This window comes from Peromyscus maniculatus, chromosome 4 (genome assembly GCF_049852395.1).
Source record: "Peromyscus maniculatus bairdii isolate BWxNUB_F1_BW_parent chromosome 4, HU_Pman_BW_mat_3.1, whole genome shotgun sequence".
Lineage (NCBI taxonomy): Eukaryota > Metazoa > Chordata > Mammalia > Rodentia > Cricetidae > Peromyscus > Peromyscus maniculatus.
In genome coordinates, this window is record NC_134855.1 from 85483251 (window position 1) to 85508979 (window position 25729).

At 35.0% G+C, this 25729-nt stretch overlaps 1 protein-coding gene across 1 annotated transcript in view; it reads left to right on the forward strand.

Annotated features, from left to right (window-relative positions):
- Kif18a (kinesin family member 18A) overlaps positions 1 to 23254 on the forward strand; it is a 66093-nt gene extending 42839 nt beyond the window's left edge. Inside the window, exons 14-17 of the mRNA XM_076570243.1 lie at positions 13249 to 13666; positions 14331 to 14438; positions 17369 to 17478; positions 22661 to 23254. Coding sequence (XP_076426358.1) covers positions 13249 to 13666; positions 14331 to 14438; positions 17369 to 17478; positions 22661 to 22743 — 719 coding nt within the window. The 3' untranslated portion in view covers positions 22744 to 23254. The remainder of the gene's footprint in view (positions 1 to 13248; positions 13667 to 14330; positions 14439 to 17368; positions 17479 to 22660) is intronic.
- The last annotated feature ends 2475 nt before the right edge of the window (positions 23255 to 25729 follow it).

Consider the following 25729-nt stretch of genomic DNA (forward strand, 5'->3'; position numbering starts at 1 on the left):
CTGAGTCCTCAGCTATAAACCAGCTCTAGTTCCTGTTTCTTTACACTTTATATGCCTTTCTCGCCCAGCCATTTCACTTCCTTCCTGGTGCTGGGATTAATGGTGTGTGTTCTTCCCAAATACTGGTAGCAAAGGCATGAGATCTCAAGTGCTGGGATTAAAAGTGTGTGCCACCACTGCCTAGCTCTGTTTCTCTCCTAGACTGAATCAATCTCGTGTAGTCCAGGATGGTTTTGAACTCACAGAGATCCAGATGGATCTCTGCTTCCAGAGTGGTAGGATTAAGGTTGTGTGCCACCACCACCTGGCCTCTTTGTTTAATCTAGTGGTTGGCTCTTTCCCCTGATCCTCAGGCAAGCTTTGTTTGATATGCAATATATCACCATAGTGGAGAGCTTGGCTGTATATTAAAAGTTGACTGGCTACAGTCTTGAGAATATATTATGATAAGGAAAGGTTGAAGGGTTAGGAGACTATTACAGTAGCAAGTAAAGATGAGGTTGCCTCAGTCAAGAAGTAGAATTACTGAGAGAATAGTATGGCTCATAAGATTTTTGAATTCGACATCTAGAAGAAGGTGTTTATGTTAAAAGGGTTGGAAAAGACATCACGTGGAAAAGGTTTTCAGAATCAAAGTAGTTTATATAGAGAAATTTTGTTTGGGGATTGTTAAATTTTCCTTAAGATATATTCAAAGTGGAGATGTCGTTATAGGCTGTTAAGAATCTGAAGTTCAGGAGAGAGGTCTTATGATGAACTTTGATGATTGATAACATTTACATAATATTTAAATTGTAGGATCTTGTTGGGGGGGTTTTGTTTGTTTGTTTGGCTCTTTACTCTTTGCGGAGCCTGCCACCCAGTTCCCAAATAAAACACTCATGGAGACTTATTTCTACTTATAAATGCTCAGAGTTAGCTTGGCTTGTTTGTTGCCAGCTTTCCTTAATTTATCCCATCTACCTTTTGCCTCAGGGCTTTTCACATTCTCTTACTTCTGTAAATCTTGCTCTTAACTCTGTGGCTTGCTGTATAGCTGGATATCTGGTCCCTGATGTCCTCCTCCTTCTCTGGCTACTTCTTCCTCCCAGATTTCTCCTTCTATATTCTCTCTGCCTGCCAGCCCTGCCTATCCTTTCTCCTGCCTTGCTATTGGCTGTTCAGATCTTTATTAGACCATCAGGTATTTTAGACAGGCACAGTAACAGCTTCATAGAATTAAATAAAAAAAATATAAACAAAAGTAACACACCTTAAAATAATATTCCACAACAGTAGGGCTGGATGAGAAAACCATGGACTATTAGCTCTTTCATATATTTCATCGCTTACCCTTAACTTTTAAGTGTCAATATGTCCTTCTGGGCACTAAAATTTTACTTGAATTTTTTCCTCAATGCTTTTGGAATCATTTCCTATCCATTAAATTGTATATTTTTCCTTTCCATCCTCTCTTAATTTATTTTAAGATAGTGATCTAATACATTGTTTTCTGAGAAGCCAGTTGTTCCTCTGTGTGTTTGTATGTACCTTTGCTTTACATACATTAAGTAGGCACATGGATTCTTTTTATGAAATCTCTACTCGTAGGAGCTGGTAGCTGTTTTTCTGTTGTTGTTTTGTTATGGATTTAGATTTTGGATTTTATCTATAGTAATTCTAGTTTCTCTTCATTATTCATTGTTTTGAAATGACTTTGTTGATACACCTAGGAGCTGAATGTTAGACTAATTATTTTTCAGTTCTAAGGAAATAAACTCTTCTCTAAAATTGATAGATTGGTCTTTGTTCTTTTTCACTACCAGATTTTCTCTGCTTTGTCCATGTCCTCAACAGCTTAAGTATTTTCTTAGTATATCTCCTATACATTTGTTATTAAAGATATCCTTAGGAATTGTTTGTTTGTTGAGGCAGGGTCCCACTGAGTCTAGCTTTGGCTGGCCTTCTATACAGAGTCCCACTTGCCTGTTTCTCCTGAGTGCTGGGATTTAGGGCCTGCACTACCATGCATTACTATCTGTAGACATTTTATATTTTTATTATACAGGCTACTCTTAAATTTTTGCTCTGTATTAATAAACATTACTTTTTATTCAGGAAAAAAATAGTTTCTTTCATTTTACAATGTCAGTACTTTAAAGTATAGAGCTAGATATGTAACTTGAAATCTTTATGTTTTATATCTATAGAGTAAAGTGTTCACCTATCTTGGGTCTGAAAACAGAAAGCTCACTCACAGATAACTGAGGGTACTGACGGGCAAGGTTTATTTATGGAACTGATAAAATTTTGACATTAAATGAAAAGTCAAGACTTCCTCATTACCCATCTGGAAACTCACAGTTAGTAATATTTCTGTCTCTAACCTTTATCTCTGGTTTGTTTTCTTTTTCCCCTTGTCCGTGGTTTGATCTTAAAGTACAATAAAAGGAAAAATACCAGTAGAAGCTAGTCTCTTACAGTACAGATACTCTTACTGAATGCAGCATTCCTCGGTCAGTTTAGATCTCCCCTAAAATTGTGTCTACAAAGAAATATGTAAAAAATATAAGATCTTCATAATCTTCAAATGACACATGAACAGCAACAGAAATATTTATAGTTAAATCTTCATATTTTTCTTACTTTTAGTCATTACCAATAAGCAGAAGTTATATTTGGGGCCCTAAATACATTGTGTTTGCCTCTTGCTCTCCAAGTACATTATGACAGTATTTACTTATTCACATACAACCATAAATTTGTCTATAAAGATCCTTTGCATTGTTTCTTTTTTTACATCCTGAATATGTATGGAAGCTGTGAGAGTAAAACCAAGTAGAAATCATGTAGTCTACTATTTTCCACAGAGAGAAAGGTCAAAGGGTTTTGGTTGACTTAACTCAAACTGCAGAGTTAATCTTAAACCACTGTAATAATTTTTAAGTACATGGGAAATTATATTGTTTGTACTATTTTGTTTAAAATTGATATTTTCTTTACTGAAGTTAATATATAGCCACAATAGTACAACAAATTTGCTATAAAATATATACATATTTTGATGGTACCCTAACTTTTATTTGTGTGGGTGCCTTGTTTTGCTTTTCGGTACTGTTTTAACCCAGGGCCCTGGACATACTAGGCAATTATTCTACCACAGACAAACCTACACAGCCTTGCTTGTTTGCTTACTTGCTTGCTTCTTTTGTTGTTGGGCTTTTTTGAAACCGGGTAGACCAGGCAAGCCCTCAGATTTCTGTGTTAGCCCTCATCTGGCTAATTAAGTATGCACCACTGTACCTGGGTACATATCTTTATAAATTTATAATTTATTCACCTGTGTAACTGGCATCCATGAATTTCATGAGTCACAGATCTGTTAAAAAGAATCCATATTTATGATTAGTGCAGTAATTATATCAATCATTTGTAGCCTGAAATGTTTATAGAAATGCATTTATTACTCTTTGATTTCACTCTAGAACTTTGCCCTCTACTTTTTTATTTTGCTTTGTTTCCCAGAATACCTTCTCTTCTATGCATTAATTAGCAGAGGTGCTAGCAAAGGAAGAGTCCTTGCCATCCTTTCATGCTAAATGTCAATTAAATCTAATCCCATTCATCAATGTCCCCCTGTCACATGCACCCATCTTTTCAGCCTATGACTCATGTTTGCTAACTACTGCATTCTGCTTTTTTACTAACGTACAGCTCTATAATAAATCTCTTAACATTTGCAACTGTAAGCTTATGATAAATTAGTTCCTTTGGGTAAAATCATTCAGAACATGTGATTTGGCACTTCAAAAGATGACCCCAGAAGGCCTGCCCAATTTTTAAGAGAAAGATTTTTGAACTCATTAGTGACAAATGATCTTGTCTCTTTATTTAAAGGAACCACCTATAAAATATTGCAGTAAGTTGAAAAATAAATTTATTGCCCCTTTGCATAAGAAACCATATGAATTGCTAGTTAGTATTTGTGTCGTAAGGATGTATTTAATAGAGAGAAATAAAAGAATGTTTTTTTTTATTTCTTAATGCAATTTATTTTAGAACATTCTGAGAAACTTTGATACAAGGAATGAGAATTGTGGTGATATAAACTGGTTTTTATTTATCTGGTCTCTCCTAAAGTCTAATCTGCATCTACCACCAAACTATCTTCTAGTAAAGTGCAGAGATTTTAGGAGTGTCTTCAAAGTCTTTCCTGAGCCATTGCCCACCACAGACCGACCTGTACCCACTGCCTTCCCTTTAACTCACTCTCTGAGCTATGCCTCTGCAGTTTCCAAGGTTTTTCTCTTCAGTCCCAGATGCTGCTCCCATTTTCCCCTGACCTGTTGAGTCATTCTCTGCATGAAAAGTCCAATGCAAACTGTACTCTTTTAATGAAACCCTCCTTTCTTAAAGTCTCCATGTTGTTGTAGCTATAGCTTGCCTTCTCTGTCCCCAGCAAAATGTAAGCATTGGAAACTATTTTCAGTAATTCATTTATTATTAAAGTTTTTTCTTTCTTCACTGTATTAACTTTTGGATTAATACAGTGGATTTGTTTTTGTTTCTTGTTACCAATAAATATTTACTTTTAATTTGAGGAAGTTGAGTCAAAAGATATGCTTCATGAACTTATTATACTAATACTTTGTTTTAATAACCTACTGAACTTGTTTTCTAATCACATATGTATATTTTTTCTTCCAACAAAAATGACATGATCTTGTATTTGTAGATGGTCCATAGCTTTCTTCCCATTGAACCACATGAATTTAAGTCACTGATTTTGTGGTGCTAAAGATTGAACACAGACTCCTGTGCATGCAAATGAGCACTCTAATGCTGATCTACACCTCAACCATTAACTTCCTTCTGATTACTATGTGTTATAGTCATCTCATAATATACTCAGGAACACTGGGTTTGTTTTTACTTCATTCTTCTCATAAGTAAGCCACTAAAATCTTGGTACATATGTGTTACAAGTTGTCTGATATCTTCTTAGACTGCATTCCTAAAAGTAAAATAGCTAGATCAGATAGAGTGTATGTTTTTTACAAATTATTCTCATGTCTAATAAAATTATGCAATGTATCTTCCTAAATGAATAAATGAAAGTGAAAATTGTTATTTGTTGTTTGTCTAATGTAATTAGTTCTGAATTGATCATCTAATCATTTGGTTTACCTAACTATGTTGTCTTTTCTCTTGTTTATTCAATGAATTGTTTTTCTCTGGTTATTAAAAAACATATATACCTATACATATATTGAAAAAGATACATACTGAGAACCCAGGGCTTCCATAAATGCTAATTTTTAAAGAACCAAATTTTAAATTATAAAGATATCCATTATTAATACACTTACTTTCCTTCCTAATAATAGTCAAGTGATAGTGTTTTTGTATAGTACCATGTAACTAGTGTGGTAGTTTCTGTTCATAGTTTTGGGGTCTATGAGAATAATTAGATTTGTATAAGTTATTATGTTAATCCTGTTGTCATTATTTCATGTTACTGGATTTCTTTCCCTGGGCTTTTCCCTGATAAATCCCTGATAAAATATAAAACAAGAGATGTGACTTCAAAGTTTACCAACAGCAAATATTATTGACATTGTGAGTTGGAACATATCAAGTTTTCTTACTATTGAGCAACAGAGTGTTAAATAAGAAAGTTTTAATGAACGCGGAGATTGTATAATATTAAATTCTTGTTCTGGGCTAAAATTGTAAACAGTGTGACTTTTCTGTTTGTCTGCCATTAATCAGACTACCCCTTTAGTTAAAAGATTCAGTAAAAAATGTAGATTGCTGAATCACATTATTACCATGACTTAGGAATGTGAAAGTTGGTGACATTCCTAAGTCATGGGAATAACTACCTTATTACTTTAGTTTTTATTGTTGCTGCTTTTATTTTGGTTGGGACTTGTGGCAGATGAGAAGGCTGTTCCTAAATTTGGTATTTAGGACTGTTTTGGTGGAGTAACTAAGGAGGGTAGTTTTGGTTTTTTTAGTTTTGGTTTTTTGGAGATGGGGTTTTAAGTATCTGTTCCCAAGGGTGACCTTGAAGTTTTGCTAGGAGAATTCATCTATATGTAAATTCATGTTTCTTTTCTCCCATAGTAAGGATTAAACAAAACTATATATTTGGTTTAAAATTATTTGGACAGACTTCTCAATAATGTATTGGCTTAAGAAATAGTTCTCATAATTACTGAGATAATTACTTAACACATTTTACTTTCAGAGGCTGGTGAGAGTGCTCAGGAGCCAAGAGTACATACTATCCTTACAGAGGGCCTGAGCTTAGTTTTCAGCATACAAGTCAGATGGCTCATAACCTCCTGTAACTCCAACTCCAGTGAATCTAAGTCTCTCTTCTAGCCACTGTGGGCACCTGCACACACACAGGCACATACCCACACAGAGTCACATAAGTAAAAGATAAAATAAATCAAGCAAATTTCTTGTACATCTGTTAAAACTACTCAAGGAAAATAGGCAAAACAGTGTTTTTTTTTTCTCTTTGTTTACTGGAATATATGCTGCATAGCTTATAGCAACATTTGGTATGTACTCATTGTTTCTAAACAATACGCTTACACTGCTATGCTTGATTCATCTATATTTATAATAATTTATATTTATGAAGGATGAAGACTTAGCTCACCTGTACTACCACCTTTTGTCCTGGATCTGATTGTTTTAGCAGGATCAGGTTGAAAAGTGAATATACATGGCTGTGTTACAAAGCGTCATATACATAATTACTAAAATGTATAACTTAATTGCAGAAATAAAAGGAAAATTTATTAATAAAAGATTAAGAACTCTTTTCAAAGCAAAAATACACTGATGTTTCTTTAAATTACTTGTAGAAAGATGAGAAAACTTTTTTTCTATCTTAAAGTATTTCAGCTGAGTTAAATTTTTTGGAGAATTGAAATATTTGAAAGATACAAATGTTAAAGTAGAACAGGTATATTATAGGTGGATATGGATAATGTAGAGAAGTGATCTGTACATGTTTAGCTACTCCTTTTCTTATATATACAGTGATTTTCATCAAGATATCCTTCAAATATTTCTTCATCAGACTCTCCTATACTTCATTTTCAAAGCAAAAATGGCCAACATGTTGGCTTTTGTTATACCTACATTATTTCTTCATATTCTTTTAAAAACAAATCCCAGATCTTTGAGAGAAATGGAGAATAGCAAGTATACCCAAACTTTATTTTTCATTCACCAGTCATCAAAATATTATTCATAACCTTATAAAAACTTTAAGATTTTAACTTCAATTATGAATATTTGTACACGTCTGTATGTGGATGTGTGCCAGCAGAGTATCAAAACCCCATAGCTGTAGTCACAGGTGGTGGTGAGCCAGCCACCTGAAGTGGATGCTGGTAACTGAACTTGATTCCTCCGAATGAGCAGCTAAATTGCATAATACTACACAAATACACAGATGGTAAGTACTTATGATATGATTCATGTAATAGTTTAGAATCTGGACTATTATGAAAATAGTTTTTTATTTTATCAGTTCTTTGAGAGTTTCATACAATGTGTTTTGATCATGTTCATTCCTCTATACCAGATCCATTCCATCCCTATCCACCCAACTTTGAGTGTTACACAGGTTTTTGTTCAAGTTGCCACAACTGCTGTTAGTTCATATGTGCAGCTACCCTGCTATGTCTAGAAGACAGTGTTTCCATGTAGCTATCCATGGCCTCTGGCTCTTACACTGTTCCCACCTCCTCTACAGTGATCCCTGAGCCTCGGGAAAGTGGGTACAGGGTATATATTCCCCTTACGACTGAGCATTCTGCCATTTCTTATTGTCTGCATCTTGGCCAGTTGTAGGTCTCTGGGTTAATCATCATCTATGACAAATAAGGTTTGGGAGATATGTTGATCTTTGGTATAACCATGTTATTAGAAGTTGGTTTAATACTGTGCCCTTTCTTCAGAACCATAGTACTGAATTCTCCCGTAGGACATTGACCTGTCTTGTCATAAGTTCTTAGCCAATAATAGTTCCAGGTATGAGTTTAATCCCAGAGTGGATCTTAAATCCAATCAGAAAGTAGTTGGTAACTCCATGATATCTGTGCCTCTATGGCACCTATGGGCATATCTCACCAGGCTAGTGATTTTTGTTGTGCATGGAATTCACAGCTAGATATTACTAATGATTGCTTTTCTGCTTCAGTAGCACTCATAGTACCCTCCAACATTATGTACGATACTAGTCAGTAGATAAAGCTTCTCAGTCATCACCAGACTGATTTTGCCAAGTTCATGACTCAAGTATGTGGTGTATTCAACAATAGGATCTTACTGTGAAGATCTGGATGGCAACCAAAAGCAATGCCAGTGGCCTATAATGTTTGGGGATCTGTGGGACCATACTGGCCAACTAACAGAAGTTAACCCATTGTTGGCACTGCATTTTTATTTTTTTTAGCTTCTGGTTGTAGGAACATTGTTGCCCTTTTACAGGGTAACTCCATTTTAATTCTTTATGAATGTGTGTGTACTTTAGGAAGCTTTAGCAGTAGTAAGTTTCCATTATCTTTTTCAAAAGGTCTTTAATGTTATCCTCTGCATAATCTATACCCCTCTTCTACCTTACAGTATGCTCCCCAACTCCAGATTAACCCTTCCTGTTTCCATGTACCCTTTTAACTCTGCACCACATGCCTTTGAACCAAGATAAAAAGCCAAAAGTTATTAGGTAATGCAGATGATAAAATAAAAGAATCACACATGAAGAATCTCAGGGTCTCAATTTTTTATACAGACTTTAAATTAATTTTCATGTTTTATCTGCACCATGTAGATAACCTCGTGCCTCTAGTTATTTGGGCTTAAAAGAGCTGGTTTCTGAACAAACAGCTCTCTTCTTCCTACTTTACCTCAGGCATCACTCCTACCGGTGTGTGTGTGTGTGTGTGTGTGTGTGTGTGTGTGTGTGTGTGTGTGTGTGTGTGTGTGTGTGTGTGTTTTAGAGGTTGTCATGTATATTACATAAAGCAGTCATTTTCCTAGTGATGTCATAATACATTGACACATTGTACTTCCTGTATTTCCTTCTGCTCTGCCTTTATGCCTTCATTTGTATTAGGTGACCTTTTGCTTTGTTTCGTCAAAATTATGATCAAGATGTTTACAAAATCCATATACCACTTCATTTAACAGGTATTTCTTGTATACCAAATCCATAAAAATTATTTTTATGTAACAGTGAAATTGTGAATGTTCTATGTTTCACTTAGCTATTCCCTAATTGATTTAATTCTACCCTTGTAGTAGAAGCTAAAATTGTGTAATACTGGAGGATGTAGCTTCCGGACTATCTGCCATTCCTTTATATTTTCCTCTTAGGTCAGGTGAAGTTATTGTAAGTATGCTTTTACTTATGAACAGCTGGGCATAGAATTACACTCCTGTAGTCCCAGCTACTCCAGACTGAAACAAGAGGATCCTTTTGATCTTAATTAATGTGATCTTGGACAACATAGTGATACTTCTCCTCACCTCCCACCCACCACTGTATAAGATATTTGAATGGCAGCTGGTGTTTGGGAACCATTCTGGAATCAATACTCACTGATATTCAGAAGTGACTACTCCTTACCTGAACTACTTACCTTTGGTCCCTCTGATGGACAACAAACCATGCTTTATATCATTTGCATCTAATTTGATTCTAACATGCTTTTTTATTATTCTCCATCACTGCTGTAACTACCTTGTCCAAGCTGTTGTCGTTTTTCACACGAGCTGTAGAGGCAGGCTGTAAATGATGTTCCTGTTTCATCTCTTGTCCATGCTAACCACTGGTTGGTTGGTTGACAGAACATTGCTGTATAACTCAGACTGGCCTTGAACTCTCAAGTCTCCATGCTTGGCCTCCTGAGTGCTAGGATTATAGGCACTATGTATAGGCATATACCATCTTTTCTGGCTTTTTATGGAGACATTATAAAGGAATATAGTCTCCTTCCAGGTTCCTTTTTATCTCTTCTACACTCGTAAGTTTGAGAATTATGGAATCTTGATAAATAGCATTATCTCCACTTGGTAGATAACATTTTCTCAGGCTGAATTAGGTACATCTGCCCCAAGCCAGCTCTTCTGGAAATTTACTGTATACCCCTTTCTTCTAATGGAAAAGTACAGCAAATCCTTTTTGTCAACACAGGCCTAGCATATTCAGTAGATCTTAGAGCCTATAGATGATAGTAGCCTTAACCTTACATTTTCCACTTGTTGTACCTTCCTAAATAATCACTGTATTGTAGAAAGCTTCTTCAAAATGAAATGTCCTATCTTGTATGTTTTAAGTTTTCATTAGGTGGGGTCCTAACCTTGTATATAGTTACAGTAAGTTGAATGTTTAATTTTTGTGGAAGTGTTTGAATACTGTTTTTGCTTTTATTGTCTCCTAAACCTTTCTTATCAGCTATTCCACCTGTGTGGTCTTAAATTGACTATCTACCCTCTCATTATTTTATCTAAAATTAAATTGAAAGCTGAGAAAAAAAAGCTTTATCTCATATATTTTGGATATCCATAGTATCTCTTCAAGCCAAGCATAACAATCAGTAATAATCCATGTTTACTACACCTGCATGTCTATCCTCTGTAACACAAATTGCTAAACAGACTTATTAATAAAAGGCCTGGAGCAAGACAATGGGGTGAAAGCTGAAAGATCAGAGGAACAGTACAAGCCAGCCACAAGTTTCTACCACTAGGAAATCCTCAGCCCAAGAGAACTACTTCCTGTATACTCACGCCTTATATACCTTCCTGTGCCCTGCAGTCTTACTTCCTCTCTCCGCCCAGCTCTATCACTTCTTGTCTGTCTGTACAGACCTCCAGACCTCTGTGGCTAACTAGTGCTGGGATTAAAGGTGTGTGCCACCTCACCTGGTTCTGTTCCCAGTGTGACCTTGAACTTACAGAGATCTGGATGAATCTCTGCTTCCCGAATGCTAGGATTAAAGGCGTGTGCTACCACTGCCTGACCTCTATGCTTGATATAGTGACTGGCTTTGACCTCTGATCCCCAGGCAAGCTTTATTTGTTAAAACACAAATAAAATATCACATTTCTCCAAGTTAACATTTCAGAGTGCAAAAGTATAGCTAAAAATATATCATTATGAAGTTATTATTTCTTTCTCTAGTTATTATTCTGGTCATAGAAAATTTGGTGTTGCATCTGTGTTTAGATTATCCCAGAAGACAGGTAGCTGTCTTTTCAGTGTCTTATGGAAGATTCTCATTTTCATATTCTACTTGCTATAGGGAAGAAGTAGTCCTCTATTATGTTCAGTGGCCAGGTCACTGGAGATTATTCCCATTAGATATATAGAAAAAGAGTGGGGATGACGGCTATCTCTACTGTCCTGAGATTTTCTGTACCATGTGTTAACTTTTGTATGTTATGCTGACATGGCAAATAACACATTTATGTCCTTCTTTCAACAATTCATTTGGTTTATATTGTAATTTATTGTCAGTCTTGGTAAACTTTATATCTATCATTTGAAAGGCATTGTTTGAAATGTATTATAGAAATAACATGAATTGATTATTGATAAAGGATTGGAAAGTAAGTAAACTACCCCCTTGTTAAAATTGTAATTCTTTAATCTGAAACACTTCTTTTATTTCCAGAGCATTTCATTGAACCCTAAATGTTCCTATCATCTAATCCTAGAAAATCTTTTTTCTATGCAATTGAATATATCTCTGTTTTTCAACATGGTACTAATGTGCACACTACTTAAAGTGAGTTGCCCAAGGTCACTCACTGGGTCTTTGGTAAAACCAGAAATAGAATTCCAGTCTCCTGACTCCCGACTCAGTTCTCTATCCTCAATATAGTTTTCTGTCTTCTCTACCCTGTGTCTCCCATGGGAAAAGAAGTTAATCTTCCCGCTATTATTAGCCACCAAATTGGTGGTGGCAGCACAGTGGAGAAGAGTTACTGTCTTTACACTGCAGCATTAGTATAAAAATATCTGGTAATGGAAAATTTGACAAATGTCATGTTAAAGGGAGTGGAAAATTATTTTAAGATCTAGATCTCATTTATCTAGTTCTCAGAAAAGTCAAATTCCTTAGTAGAATGGAGATCATTATTTCTTCCTGTTTTCAAATTGTATTTCCTAGAGGGTAATTGTCAACTATCATAATAAGAATAATGCACATACAGCTGGTAATTGCCATACATGTATTTTTAACTTAGCAGGAGTTCTGAATTGCCCTACTAAAATACATAGGTTCTGCTATCAGTATTTACATAGTATTAACTAATAAAGCAAATGTAACATCAATTGGGAGCTTTTCTGCCTTGTTTTAAAAATGCGTGGAAATAACACATAATTGTTTTCTGTGAGAAGTTATACTAAGCTAATACACTTCATGTCAGGTCTCTTGAAGTTCATTGCCATGTAGCAGGTATATGTAAGATAAATATATTAGAATTCATGAATCCTATTGTTATAAACTTATTATTTTGGACACTAATAAAAGACATTTGAGAAACGTTTTTATACTTATATGCTGAGAGTATTTCTAGGACTCTGAAAATTCACTTTAAGTTCTACCAGAACAACTTGTTTTATAATTTTGGATCAAGCACCAAAAATTGCCTTAGTGTGTTCCTATTAAAGATTACTAAAAGCTCTTAATTAAAAGGATTATACAATCACAATTGTAAGTATTTTTAAAACATAGAATTTGTGGAGGTGTTGACAAATACAAAGGAAAAGGAGATTTTCTTGGGTATTGCTTTCTTGTTTATCTAGACAAGACTGCCACTTAGTCCTAAGAAGCAAGTATTATTTGATATTCAGATAATTATTCATATCTGTACCTACCAACATTCTTGTTCTTAACCCTAGGACAAACATGAATGCTGGAAATTGCTTGTGAATTGATAGAAATAGTTGGAAGTTTGATTTTATGATTACTCAGTATCTAAAGATAGCTATGCATATATATCTATTGGCAGTCAGAATTCATACTCTTAAATCTATACAGCAAATTTACTATTAAAGTTGTTAGTAATTAGCCATATTTTATTCCTTTCCTACTTAGTTATCCTCTTTAAGATTTCTATCAAATGGTAGATGTGCTCTTAGTGATTTTATTTCCTTAACCATTGTGATTTTTGAAATAACTTTTGAGGCAACATTATTGAACTTTTTAATTTTATAATTTTATTGAACAGGCACATCCTCAAGTGAACCTAACTTGCTTAATATTACTCCACAAAAAAGAACCAGAAGAAAATTAATACCTTCTTCCTTGGACGTAAAATATACTCAGAAGTCTATACTGTCTGAAAGTACACAGCTCAATGATTCTTTCAGCAAAGAACTTCAGCCTATTGTTTATACCCCAGAGGACTGCAGAAAACCTCTTCAAAACCCATCTCCAGCCTTAATAAGACCTTCATCACATACTACAAATATGATCAATGATAATTCTCTGAAAACGCCGTGTGAAGTAGATTCTCCTCTCAACAGGAGAACAGAGTGTAAACAGGATTTGGACTCTACATTTACTATATGTGATGACATCGGGAGCTTGAAGAATAAATTGCCTGAACAAGAATCACTACAAAACAGCAAAAGCAGTTTACATAGGTACAGAAAGAGAATACTTTACAATCCTGTTTTTTTTCAAAGCCTTTGAAACTGTTAATGTCCTTTCTCTCTTTGTTTATATGGGAGGATTACTTCATAGATCAAGTGTCCTCTCCTTGTTTTAAAAGTTGCTCATTTACTACAGGTTAATTGAGTATGGATACACTGTCCACTTTTTTAGATCATAAATTTGATATCCGATGTTAATTGACCTTCCTTAAACAGAAGAGACCTTGAGATATATTTCATCTGTGTTCCTTATTCTGATACTGTGTAACCTAAGCTATCAGTGAAGGTCTACCTTGCTTACTATTAGTCATCGTTGCCTCACTTAAGGAATATCCAAAATTCAGCATAGCCCAACATCCAGTGTGTGATTGAATGTCATCTAAGCAAGCATTCGACTACATAATTCCAGCCAATCTAAACGTAGGAGAAAAAATACCTCTACATTTCTTTGCTATTAGAAATGCAGAAATGTTTTCACATCATCACTGCTGTTTTTAAAAAAGAAAATGCAATTGAGGGATCTTTCTATAGAGAGGAATATCTTTCTATGTGTATTAATATCAATGGTTTCCTGATTATAGAATTGTAAATCATTTTTCTCTTTGTAGTATAAATCAAATTTGTTCTCTTTTAATTCTTCATTCTTAATGTCCAGGCTTGAATCTTCCTCATTTTCAACTAAGGATTCTAGGCCTGTATCAACAAGTGTGCCATCCTACATGGCCATGACTACTGCTGCAACAAGGAAAAGGAAATTAATAAGGTATGATTAAGCACGTGCTCTTTCAGTCTCTGTAGAAGATCATCTTTATATTTTCATTTCCCACAATTTCAATTATGGTCAGACTCTCAGTTTTTAGTTAATCCTATCTATGCTAAGTACTCAGTGAAGCCCTGAAATTATGTTATTGAGCGGAAATCTGAATGAAGCCCAAGGTTTCACTTGAAGTTTATATAAAGTATCCCATTTTTAGGTTATTAAAAATGATTTGAAAAGTCTTCTAGCTTCCAGACTGTCACTTAGCTCTTACTTTTATCCTGACAACAGTTGTTTACTTGTTTGTTCGAGTAATACAGTCTGTAGTACAAAGGTGCAAGGTCAAAAGCTATGGTAGAACAGGGCCTGTTAAACACCCCAGAATTGTATTTGAAATCCTCAAGGTGCTGTGCCCTAGGATTAGGACAAACCAGAAATAAACCAGTTCTAACAAGCTCACAGATCTTAGACCAACTCAGTCTTTGCTTAAATTCAGGTGATCTGTCTGTTCCAGAGTCTTCTAAACTAAAATTAAAAATCTCTAGAATATGCTATCTAGAACCTATGCAGATATTCATACATAATTTTAAACCAAAATTATGAATGTCAAGAAGGAAAAGCAATCAGAGAAGCAATGATCTATAGATAAGGATGAGTAAATAGGAACTATTGATTTCAGCAGATTAGATAAAGTTCACTAAAGAACAGTATTTTGTTAAAATTAATCAAATAGATATCCTAGAACCACAAAGATGGATTTTATAACTATAAATATTATAAGATGAAATTTATAACTCAATCAACCAGTTCAATGGATTAGTCACAACAAAAGAGAGTATTAATGAGCTGGAGGGTAGGTGCATAGAAAAATGCCTAAACCAATAAAGGAAGAAAAAGAAGTTTGGAAGAGACCTACAGAACCCTAATTATTTAAGTCTGGAAATAGTATTTTCAGTCTCTAAAAGAAGAGAAAGAATAGGGAAAAACAATACTTGAGAACAGTGGCTTATAGTTTTCTAAAACAGAGTTGACAAAGGCCATTGAATCACCAATTTGAGAAAGTCCTAAAAACCCAGAAGTGGTTAGCACAATAGCCTAAGTTGTACGATGTGTCATGGATACAATAACAAAATATACTAACTACATATGAAATGGTCTGATTTTTTTCTACCCCTTTTTTACAATAGTATACAGAGAAAAGTATAACAACTAAAGTTAGTTCTTCTAAATTTCTTACCTAGGCCACAGGAACAAATGTACAAATAGCATAGTTATTCACACTTCATGAAGTATTTTCTCATAAATAAATTTAGAATCTTCTCTTGCCCTTCCAAAACATGGGACAAAGGAACCTTGAAACAGATGAATTGATTTTTTCCTGACTGTCTCTATCTGTGACGCTTAAACAGTTATACAGTAGTCCCCTCAGCTCATGGTTTTGCTCTCTATTTCAGGAACCAAAAGTCAACCAAGATTTGAAAATATTAAATGAAAAGTTCCAGGAATTAACAAATTTTCATTGCATGCCATTCTAAGTAGTATGTTATAGCAGCCATCCCTTATCCAATATCTCCATGCCATATTTGCTACCTACTGTAAACTACTTAGTACTAACATTTAGAACTGTCATGGAATAAGCAGAGCTCGGTTTCACATAGCACTTACTTTACAAAAGAATTTCCGGTGTACAAAAGACAACTAACTGATTCTGGTAGCTGGGTATTCCAAACAGAAGTCCTAAGCTGCTTCCTTTAAACTAAAAGTAGAAGTTGATGCTAAGCGTATTTTAGGTTTATTCCCATCCCTGCTTTCGGGACCCCACTCACTCAGTGGCAGTCTTGTAATAGTGCTCCGTGTTCTCTGGGCCAATAAGGACTGCTGCACTTTGCTCAGGTGTCAGTCTGAATTGTGCTCTTTGTCTGGCTCACTCTATTAGACTAGTGTGAACTGTCAGCATCTGTTTCAGCCACCCGTTCCCACTGATTAATATTAAGTTTTCTGGGTTTTTACGTGTTCCCATGTTTTTATTAAAATGTTGCAGATGTTTATACTAAGACTGTTCTTAGAAGTATAAACACAGTCATTATCAAATACATGTCTTCTTGAAATGTCTGCTTGTGTAAATTGTGTTTGTGGGTTTATATGTGTTAAGGACTGGCACGTGAGAAACCAGTACTGTGAAATAATATTAAAGAATATAATAAAGAAAGTAACTTGACTATTCACAGAGTATTAGTTACTACTCTGTCCATTCCCTCTGGTATCAATAATTAGATCCTGCCATTAACTAAGGTTAAAAGAGATTAATGATAGATGTGTACATAATTACTTTTTTTTTAATCTTCCTTTTCTCCCAATTAAAGAAAGATGAGTTTGAAAGTAATAAGCGCTGGTATTTTCCACTTAGTAGATTTCATGTACATATTTAGGGGTGTATATGTTCTAATATGCTTTTATAATATTAAAACCTCCCCATGTGTACTTTATCTACTGTTAGTTTTTTTTTAAAAAAAAGGAAAATTAAAGTCCAGAAGTCCTAGATATTCCAAAATCTACCAAACTGAATTTTATCTGTTGAAATTGTAAATAAAATTTTAATCCTAACAATATTTTTAATTTTTTTAATTCTTTAACATCAGTGAATTTTTACTCCTATGACATCTCTCCCATGCTGTGAATAGCAAACAGTGTTCATGTTCGTTCTGGAAGAGAAATATTCTGCAGAACTGTTACCTGTACCCAGAATCATCTTATCTATATTATATTAGCATCATTAATATCACAGATAACTAGATTTATTTTTTAAGTACTTTTAGTGCCTCCAATTATGCAGGATTTCACAATTATTATTTCTGTATTTAATTTCTTATAATATGTAGCATATGAATTAAGAGAATTTTTGAATGCCTTGACTAAAATAAACTTTTCTCCACAAGTTCTACAGCAAATGCTCCATTAAAATCCGAAGAAAATCATGGATTTGCCAAACGCATTCGAAAGGATAATTCAAGTGATAAGCTCTTGCAAGAAAACAGACTGGCATTGGGTATGTCTGAGCTGTTAATCTGATATTTAATTACATGATTATCTGTTATACATTTAGTACCTTGATTTTATGTCTTCATAAATATCTCCCTTCATACTTTGTGGTAGGATAGGTGTGATTTTATTTTTTATACATTGTAGAAAAGGAAACTTATGATACATTGTGAAGCATGTATTCAGTATTGCACAAATATTAAAGTAGAGGACCAGATTTCCCAACCTGTTACTCTGCATCCTCTTTTTGTTGTATAGCCTACTTCATATTGCAGCTACCTAATGATTGAAGTAATAGTTAAATGTATCAAACAGTGAATCAATTACATATATGTGTGTATATATTTAAATGTATTGTTTTTGAGGCAGGGCCTTATTATGTAGTGCAAGCTAGTTTTGAACTAGTTATTCTCTTGTCTCTGCTGCCCAGTGCTGAGATTACAGGCATGTGCCACCCTGCCTAGCTCATTAACCATTCTTTATAAATAAATTATATCCACTTGGAATTTTTCTCTCAGTGCTTATGTTTTTACATCTGACCTCTGAATCATTTATGTAATTACTATACAGTCTCTACTTTGCTCCTAGCTATAATCATATTGTTACTCCCACTGACAAGTTGAAAAAAGATGTTAGTGAAGGATCTTACATACCCTCAATCACATGTGGGAGTGACTTGAGTCCATGGGAACAAAAGTCCTTCTGTTTGACTATGCATGGATTATATCAACCAGTTCTAGACCACAAGGCCCAGACTGGTCTTTGACACTACAATTTGTTAAGCATTCATCTTGTGCTACATCCCAGAATGAATACAAAGATTTGTAAGACTGGTTTCTTCTCTGGAGGAACTTATAGCACTTGGAATTTAAAAGAGTCTCATGAGATAATGTATATGCCCCTGCATAAAATGAAAGCTATTATTTTTCCTCAATAATTTTTCTAATTCCTGTAATAACAATTGATACTTGTTTACTTTTTCAAAGATATGTCTATTGTATAGATTTTAAAATCAGACAATAGGTTAAAAATATGATTAAAGAGAATGGAGTGCTTAGAGATTATCAATTTTAATAGAAGATAAATATTCATAAAAATGAATATGTAAGCTAAAATAGCCAAACACATTTTAAAAATCACTAGAAAGAAAACACAACTGCTTTTTTTAAAATCATGTTCACCTGAGTTTCTAATAATGTACAAGAGTGAAACGACAAAGGCCAACAGTCAGGGGAAAGGCAAGTATTGTCAACTGAGCAGTAGAGACACAAGAAAACGAGCCGCTAAACCTAAATCACATGACCAACAACATGTATCAGCAACCTAAGTGGCAAAAGGATGAGGAGGTAGAGAGGCCCTGTTTGAGAGCAGAAAGGAAGAGACCCTGAGATTTGTTCAGAGGCACAAACAACAGAGTTTCAGAGATCTGCCTGAGAACATAATCCAAAGAATATGAAAACAGTAATCATACAAGAAAGGAACAAGAGCTTACACACGTTTTCTTCTGTTGATGATAATGGGGAAACTGAAGTAGTTTATTCAGTGACTTTACTTACATCTGTTTATCAGAAGTGCTCACTAAACTTTATTTACATTATGAAGAAAGTAGAAAACTTTTAGCCAGCAGTATTAATGTTGCTCTGCTACTGTTGTATTTTTTCTCTTCTATATACGTTAGTTTCTTTATTTCAATATATTTTTGTACAATGTACTTTGATCATATTTTTTCCTCACCCAATTCCTTCATATTTTCCTTACCCACCCAACTTTATGATTTTTATGGCTCTCTTAAAAAAACATAAGAAAGACTAAGAAATGTAAAAATATAAAAATCAAAACAAGCAAAAGACCAATAACAAAAAAGAAATGCTAAAATAAAACAAAAATACCATTGAGTTAATTTTATCTTGGTCAATTACTCCTAGGCATAGGGCTAGCCCTGAAGTGTGGTTGATATATCCACTAAGACTCCATTGAAGAAAACTGACTTTCCCTTTGTCAGTGGGTATCAATTACAGATAGCTTCCTGATTAGTGATTGGAGTTAGTATTTACTTCCTCCTCTTAGTACTGGTACCCACTCAGACTTGAACCTAGGCTGGTCTTAGGCATACTGCCACAATCTCTGTGAGTTTATCTGGACATCATTCCTGTTGTGTTCAGAAGACACTATTTCCTTAAAGTCCTCCATCACATCTGGCTCCTTGAATCTTTCCACCTTCTTGTCCTCATAGATCCCTCAGGTTACGTCTCCTTTAATGGGACTTAATTCCAATCAAAAAAAAAAGTGGTTGGTTACTTCTATATCATTTGTACCACTAATGCATCTGTGTATCTTATAGACAGGTTGTTGTTCTTATACATAGGTCACAGGGTTTATAGCTGCATGGTATTGATGGTTACCTTTCTTGTCTGGTAGCATGCAGAATCCTTTTCAATACTACAAATGCTAGCAGGGATGAAGCTTCTAGTTTAGGCATCAGCTTGAGTTCTCAGTGTTCTGTGGCATGAGTAAATGTTGTCTTTAGCAATAGGGCCTTACTGTCAGGTTGTAGAGAGTGACCAATAGCCTTGACAATAGCTTTTGTTTGTTTGTGAGTTTCCAGGGGGTTGCTCAGACCAATAACTCAACAAGATATAACCCATTCCTGGCGCTGAGATTTTATTTGGTGTTATAAAATGTCTAGTTGAGGTATTTTGTCTCATTATTTGGTGACTCTGTTTAGATTTCTTTCATATATGTGTATATTTATGGAAGTTTCTAATAGTAGTAGTAGATAGTCATATAGGATGTAGGGGGTTATTTCAATTTTCTTAATATCTTTTGAGACTTGTTTTGTACCCAAGTATGTGGTCCGTTTTGGAGAAAGTGCGATGATCTGGTGAAAAGAAAATATATTCTTTTGTGTTTAGATTACGTGTTCTGTAAATATCTGGTAGGTCCACTTGATTTATGGCATTATTCAATTCCAGCATTTCTGTCTAATTTTGTGTCTAGAGGATCTATCTTTTGGTGAAAGTGGGGTATTGAAGTCACCTATTATCAGTGTGGGACAGTAAATAAATGATTTTATAGTTGTTGTAGTGTTTCTTTTCTGAACTTGGGTGTCATTGTATTTGGTGCATTGATGTTTAAAATTGCAGCATCCTCTTGGTGGACTTTCCCACTCATGAGTATGTAGTATCCTTCCATATTTCCTCTGATTAGTTTCTGTTTGAAGTCTATTGTGTCAGATATTCAAAGGGCTACTACACCTGCTTGCTCTTTGGATCCACTTTCTTGGAATACTTTTTTCCATTTTAAGTGATGTCTATCCTTAATGGTAAGGTGTATTTATTGGATACAGCAGAAAGGTGGGTCCTGTTTTCTAATCTAATCTATTAGTCTGTGTCTTGTTTTTGGGAAATTGAAAATGTTGATATTGAAACTTATAAATGAACTGTGCTTACTGATTCCTATTACTTTGTTGTTATGGTGTGTATCTTTTCCACCTCTTTTGATTTATTGTCCTGGGACTACTAGTGTTTTCTTGAGTCTCTTGAACCTCTTCAGACTGAAGTTTTCCTTCTAGTGCAGTAGTACTCAGCCTTCCTAATGCTGAGACCCTTTAATACAATTCTTCATGTTGTGGTAGCCCCCAACTGTAAAGTTGTTTCATTGTTATTGCATAACTATAATTGCTACTGTTATGAATTGTAATGTAAATATCTGATCTGCAAGATATCTAATGTAACCCCCAAGAGGGTCACAACCCACAGGGTGAGAACCACTATTCTAGTACCTTCTATATAGCTGGTTTGGTAGATAGTAAATGATTAAATTTGGTTTTATTGTGATTGTGTGTGTGTGTGTGTGTGTGTGTGTGTGTGTGTGTGTGTGTGTGTGTGTGTTTGATAGTTTTGCTGGGTATGATGGTCTGAGCTGACATCTGTGGTCTCTCAGTTTGTAGAACATCTGTGCAGGCCCTTCTGAGAAATCAGGTATTATTCTAATAAATCTGTCTTTATATGTTACTTGGTCTTTTTCCCTTTCAGCTTTTAATACCTTTTCTTCATTCTATACATCTACCATTTGAATTGTTATGTGTCATGAGGAACTTTTTTTCTGGTCCTGTCTATTTGGTTGTCTGTATGCTTCTTGTACCCTTTTAGGCATCTCCTCCTTTAGATTAGGGAAATTTTCTTCTATGACTTTTGTGTTAAAAAAAAAAATCTGTGCCTTTGGTCTGGCTTTCTTCTCTTTCTATCCCTATATTTTTTGTAATTTTGGTCTTTTCATGGTGCCCAGATTTCCTAGATGTTTTGTGCTTAGATTATTTTTAGATTTAACATTTTCTTTGACTGGGTTATCCATTTCTTCTACCTTGTTTTCAGACCTGAAATTCTTTCTTCAGTGTCTTGTAATCTGTTAGACCTTCCAAGTTTTTCATTTCCAGTTTTATTTAGTTTGGGTTTTTCTTTAGTGATTCTACTTCTGCCTTCATGTATTTAAATGTTTTTGTTATTTCATTCATTTGTGTGTGTGTGTGTGTGTGTGTGTGTGTGTGTGTGTGTGTGTGTGTGTGTGTTTTCATGGTCTTCATGAAGGCATTTATTCATATCTACTTTGTTGTCCTTGCTGTTTTTTTTAAGTCCTTGTTCTGTGTTTTGCTAAATTGCATTTCTCGGGGCCTACTGCCATAGGATTACTTGCTCCTGGAGGAAACCTACTCTCTTGGCTATTCATGGTTGGGTTTTTGAGCAGAGGATTTAGACATCTGGAGTTAGGATGTCTTTCTTTGTATGGATGGCTGGTCTTCTTCTTTGTTTGGTGGGTATTCTATTCTTTGGTTGCTGTTGGCAACTCTAGATGCTATGAAAGTGGTGGTTGTAGGGAGGATGCTTCTGCATCCCAGCCCTGTTAGGCCTCTAGGAGTCCCTGGTAGAGGATGTCTGTGTGGTTTGGAGGCTAACACAAAGGAATGGAGATGGAATAGAAGGGAAGACTGAGAAGGTCAGGAGGAAAAAGCTCAGGAAGCTCTGAGTTCTCACCAAGAGATGGAAATCTCAGAAAATTTGTTGTATTTTAAGTTGTGTTAATTAACCATGAATTTCAAGAGTAAATTTTTGTCAATAAATTGTTATATAAATTAAATGAACAATGAGTTTTGAAAATGTCTTTATATTTATTCATCTTTATTTCTTCTCTAGGTTATAAAAGAAACACCAACAAAGAAAATTCAAACATGCTTAGAAAATTAAGAAGAAACACTTTTAAAGAAAATGTTCGCTAAGAAGTATCGATGTCCTTTGCCTCGTATTTGTCCCTGCTGAAATGTATTTCAAGTCTCTGAAAGAGGGCCATCTAAAACTGTTTACTAAAATATTTTCATCAAACAACATGAAATTTCTGTCTTTTAAGTAAATATAAAATTACAACAGGTTTTGTTTCCCGTTTCTCAAATATTTGTTACTCTTGAAAATCTCTAGTCAGCATTATGTCAGTTTAGTTTTACTTTACCACAGCTTGATTAGGACATTTTAGAAAAAAGAGTGAACCGAATTACCCCTATTGTTTTCAAAATAAGGAAATTTAGAAGTCATAAAACTATGGACTAGATATATTTGGTCTTCTGTTGTTTGTCAATATGTTGTTTTATACATACATGTGATTTTGTGTTCAAAAACTTTGATGTAAAAATGTAGATATGTGTGCCCATAACATTGTAAATATTGTTTAAATGCCTGTCATAAATAAAATACTAGTATTTTATTACTTGGTATATTAAAGAGATAGATTTTAAAGTGTTTGTCTTCCTGTTTTGTTGCAACCACTTACATATTCTAAATGTTGTTTTATATAAGCATGAATTTTACAGATTTGTTTTTCATATTAAAACAAGGTAGTGTGTACCCAGACCAAATCTGTAAACAACCTATACATTTCTTAAGAAGGAGGAGTTGTGAGAAAATATTTTAATCATTCCTGTTACTTTGGGGATTACATAGAGTTACAACATAATTACCTAACCTTGTTCACTTGTCTGGTGTGACCTACTTTTGCCGTCAAAAGTACACATTTTTGACTAATGCACTTTTAAATTTGTGCTTCAAAGGAATCTTCACACCAAATCAAATAACCATACAGCAACTTATAAGACTTCTTAAGGCTTTTAGTTAGTCAACTGTTTGTATTTAAAACCTAATTGAGAAAGCATGAGACAGAATAATCTTCACAGTTCCTTCTGTATTCATAGGGGTATAGTCAGAATCTGTTATAGGGAAGGTCCAATGAATTGTCACACTACTTTGTGGTTAGGGTTTTGGTCATGTTGGCTGTTTTAAGAATCACCTTTCCTGAACAGTAGTGGCACGCCTTTAATCCCAGCACTGGGATAGAAGCAGGTGGATCTCTGAGTTTGAGGCCAGCCTGGTCTAGAGAATGAGTTCCAGGACAGCCAGGACTACACAGAGAAACCTTGTCTCAGAAATAATTAATTAATTAATTAATTTTGAAAAGAACCACCTCCCACATTGTATTTTCTTCAAATCACTTCAGGTAATTATATGCTTCAAAAGAAGTCTTTTTACCGCATGAATGACCAGATTAGTAAGTGTGGCCACAAGATGGATCAGTACATGATGGCACATGGTAACCTATGTTTGATCCCTGGAACCTCAATAGTAGAAGGAGAGAACCAGCTGCAAGTTTGTTCTCTGCTCCACATGTGCATCACAGCAGGTACATACCCACAGACACAAAAGTCACTATACCTACCTATTGTCCACCTCAAGCCATAAGCTATGTGATTTTCTTACATATGAAATTTTTGTCCAAGATTTTCCCTTTGTAAAATTATTTTACATTACCAAGGAAATAGAAATAATAAATGTCTTATCATAAAAAACCTGGATCCTTTCAGGTGAGGACTCAGGAATTCAGTCAGAGGCTGAGGAGCTGGTGAGGTAAGAGGTGGTGGCTGTGGCTTGCTCTGCTTCTTTGATCTTTCAGCTTTCACCCCGATATCAGGCTCTGGGTTTTTTATGATAAGACCTTTAGAAATTTGTGTTACATTAATATGAAAATATAAAGCTGTTTTAATATGTGAATAAATATAAACTTCGTATTGATACTTGTTGAGGAATATTATTTCAAGAGTGTGTTACTTTTGTTAATGTTTCATTTGTTTAACTCTGAAGCTGTGATACTTTGCCTGTCTAAAACACCTGATGGTGTAATAAAAGAACTGAATGGCCAATAACAAAGCAGGAGAAAGGATAGGCAGGACTAGCAGGCAGAGAGACTAGATAGGAAAAATCTGGGGAGAAACAGCAAGAAGGATCAAGGAAGATGACTTTAGGGGCCAACCACGCATCTATAGCCAGCCACAGAGTAAGAAGGAAAGAAAAGGTATAGAGGAATAGAGAAAGATAAAAGCCCGGCTAAAGATAGCCAGGATAATGTAAAGTTAAGAAAAGCTGGCAAGAAACAAGCCAAGCTAAGGCCGAGCATTTATAATTAAGAATATGCCTCTGCATGATTTATTTGGGAGTTGGGTGGCGGGCCCCACAAAGAGTTTTCTATTGCCATTTGCTGGCAGCCTTGGTCAACCCCAATGTGTTCTCTAACATGGCGGCCAGTCGTGTTTCCTTTGAGCCATTTACAAACAGTTGCAAGAAAACAGAAAATTTCCTCATTCTGAGCACTGCATGGAAAGTGTGGAGAGAAGACTTCCTCCTTTCACAGAATTATTCTAGGACTCATGTGCCAGGGTGGTGACTTCACAAACCATAATGACACTGACAGCAAGTCCATCTGTGGGAAGAAATTTGAGAATAAGAACTACATCCTGAAGCATTTATCTTGCTCATGGCAAACAATGGGACAAACAAATGCTTCTCAGTTTTTCATCTATGCTGCCAAGACTGTGCTTAGGTGTCAAACATCTTTGGGAAGGTGAAAAAAGACGTAAATGTCATGGAAGCCATTGAACATTTTGAGTCCAGGAACCAACAAGGTGATCTCCATTGTTGACAGTAGACACCTCTAATACTTTTTTGTGGTATTGTATTCCCCCAAATATTGTGCATGATAATAAACTTATCTGGGGTCAGAGACAGAGCAGCCACAATATTAAACATAGAGGATAGGCAGTGATAGCACACGCCTTTAATCCTAGCATTCCAGAGGCAGAAATCCATGAGTTCAAGGATACAGCCAAGCATGGGATTAAAGACTCACGCCTTTAATCCCAGAAAGCAAGCCTTTAATCCCAGGGA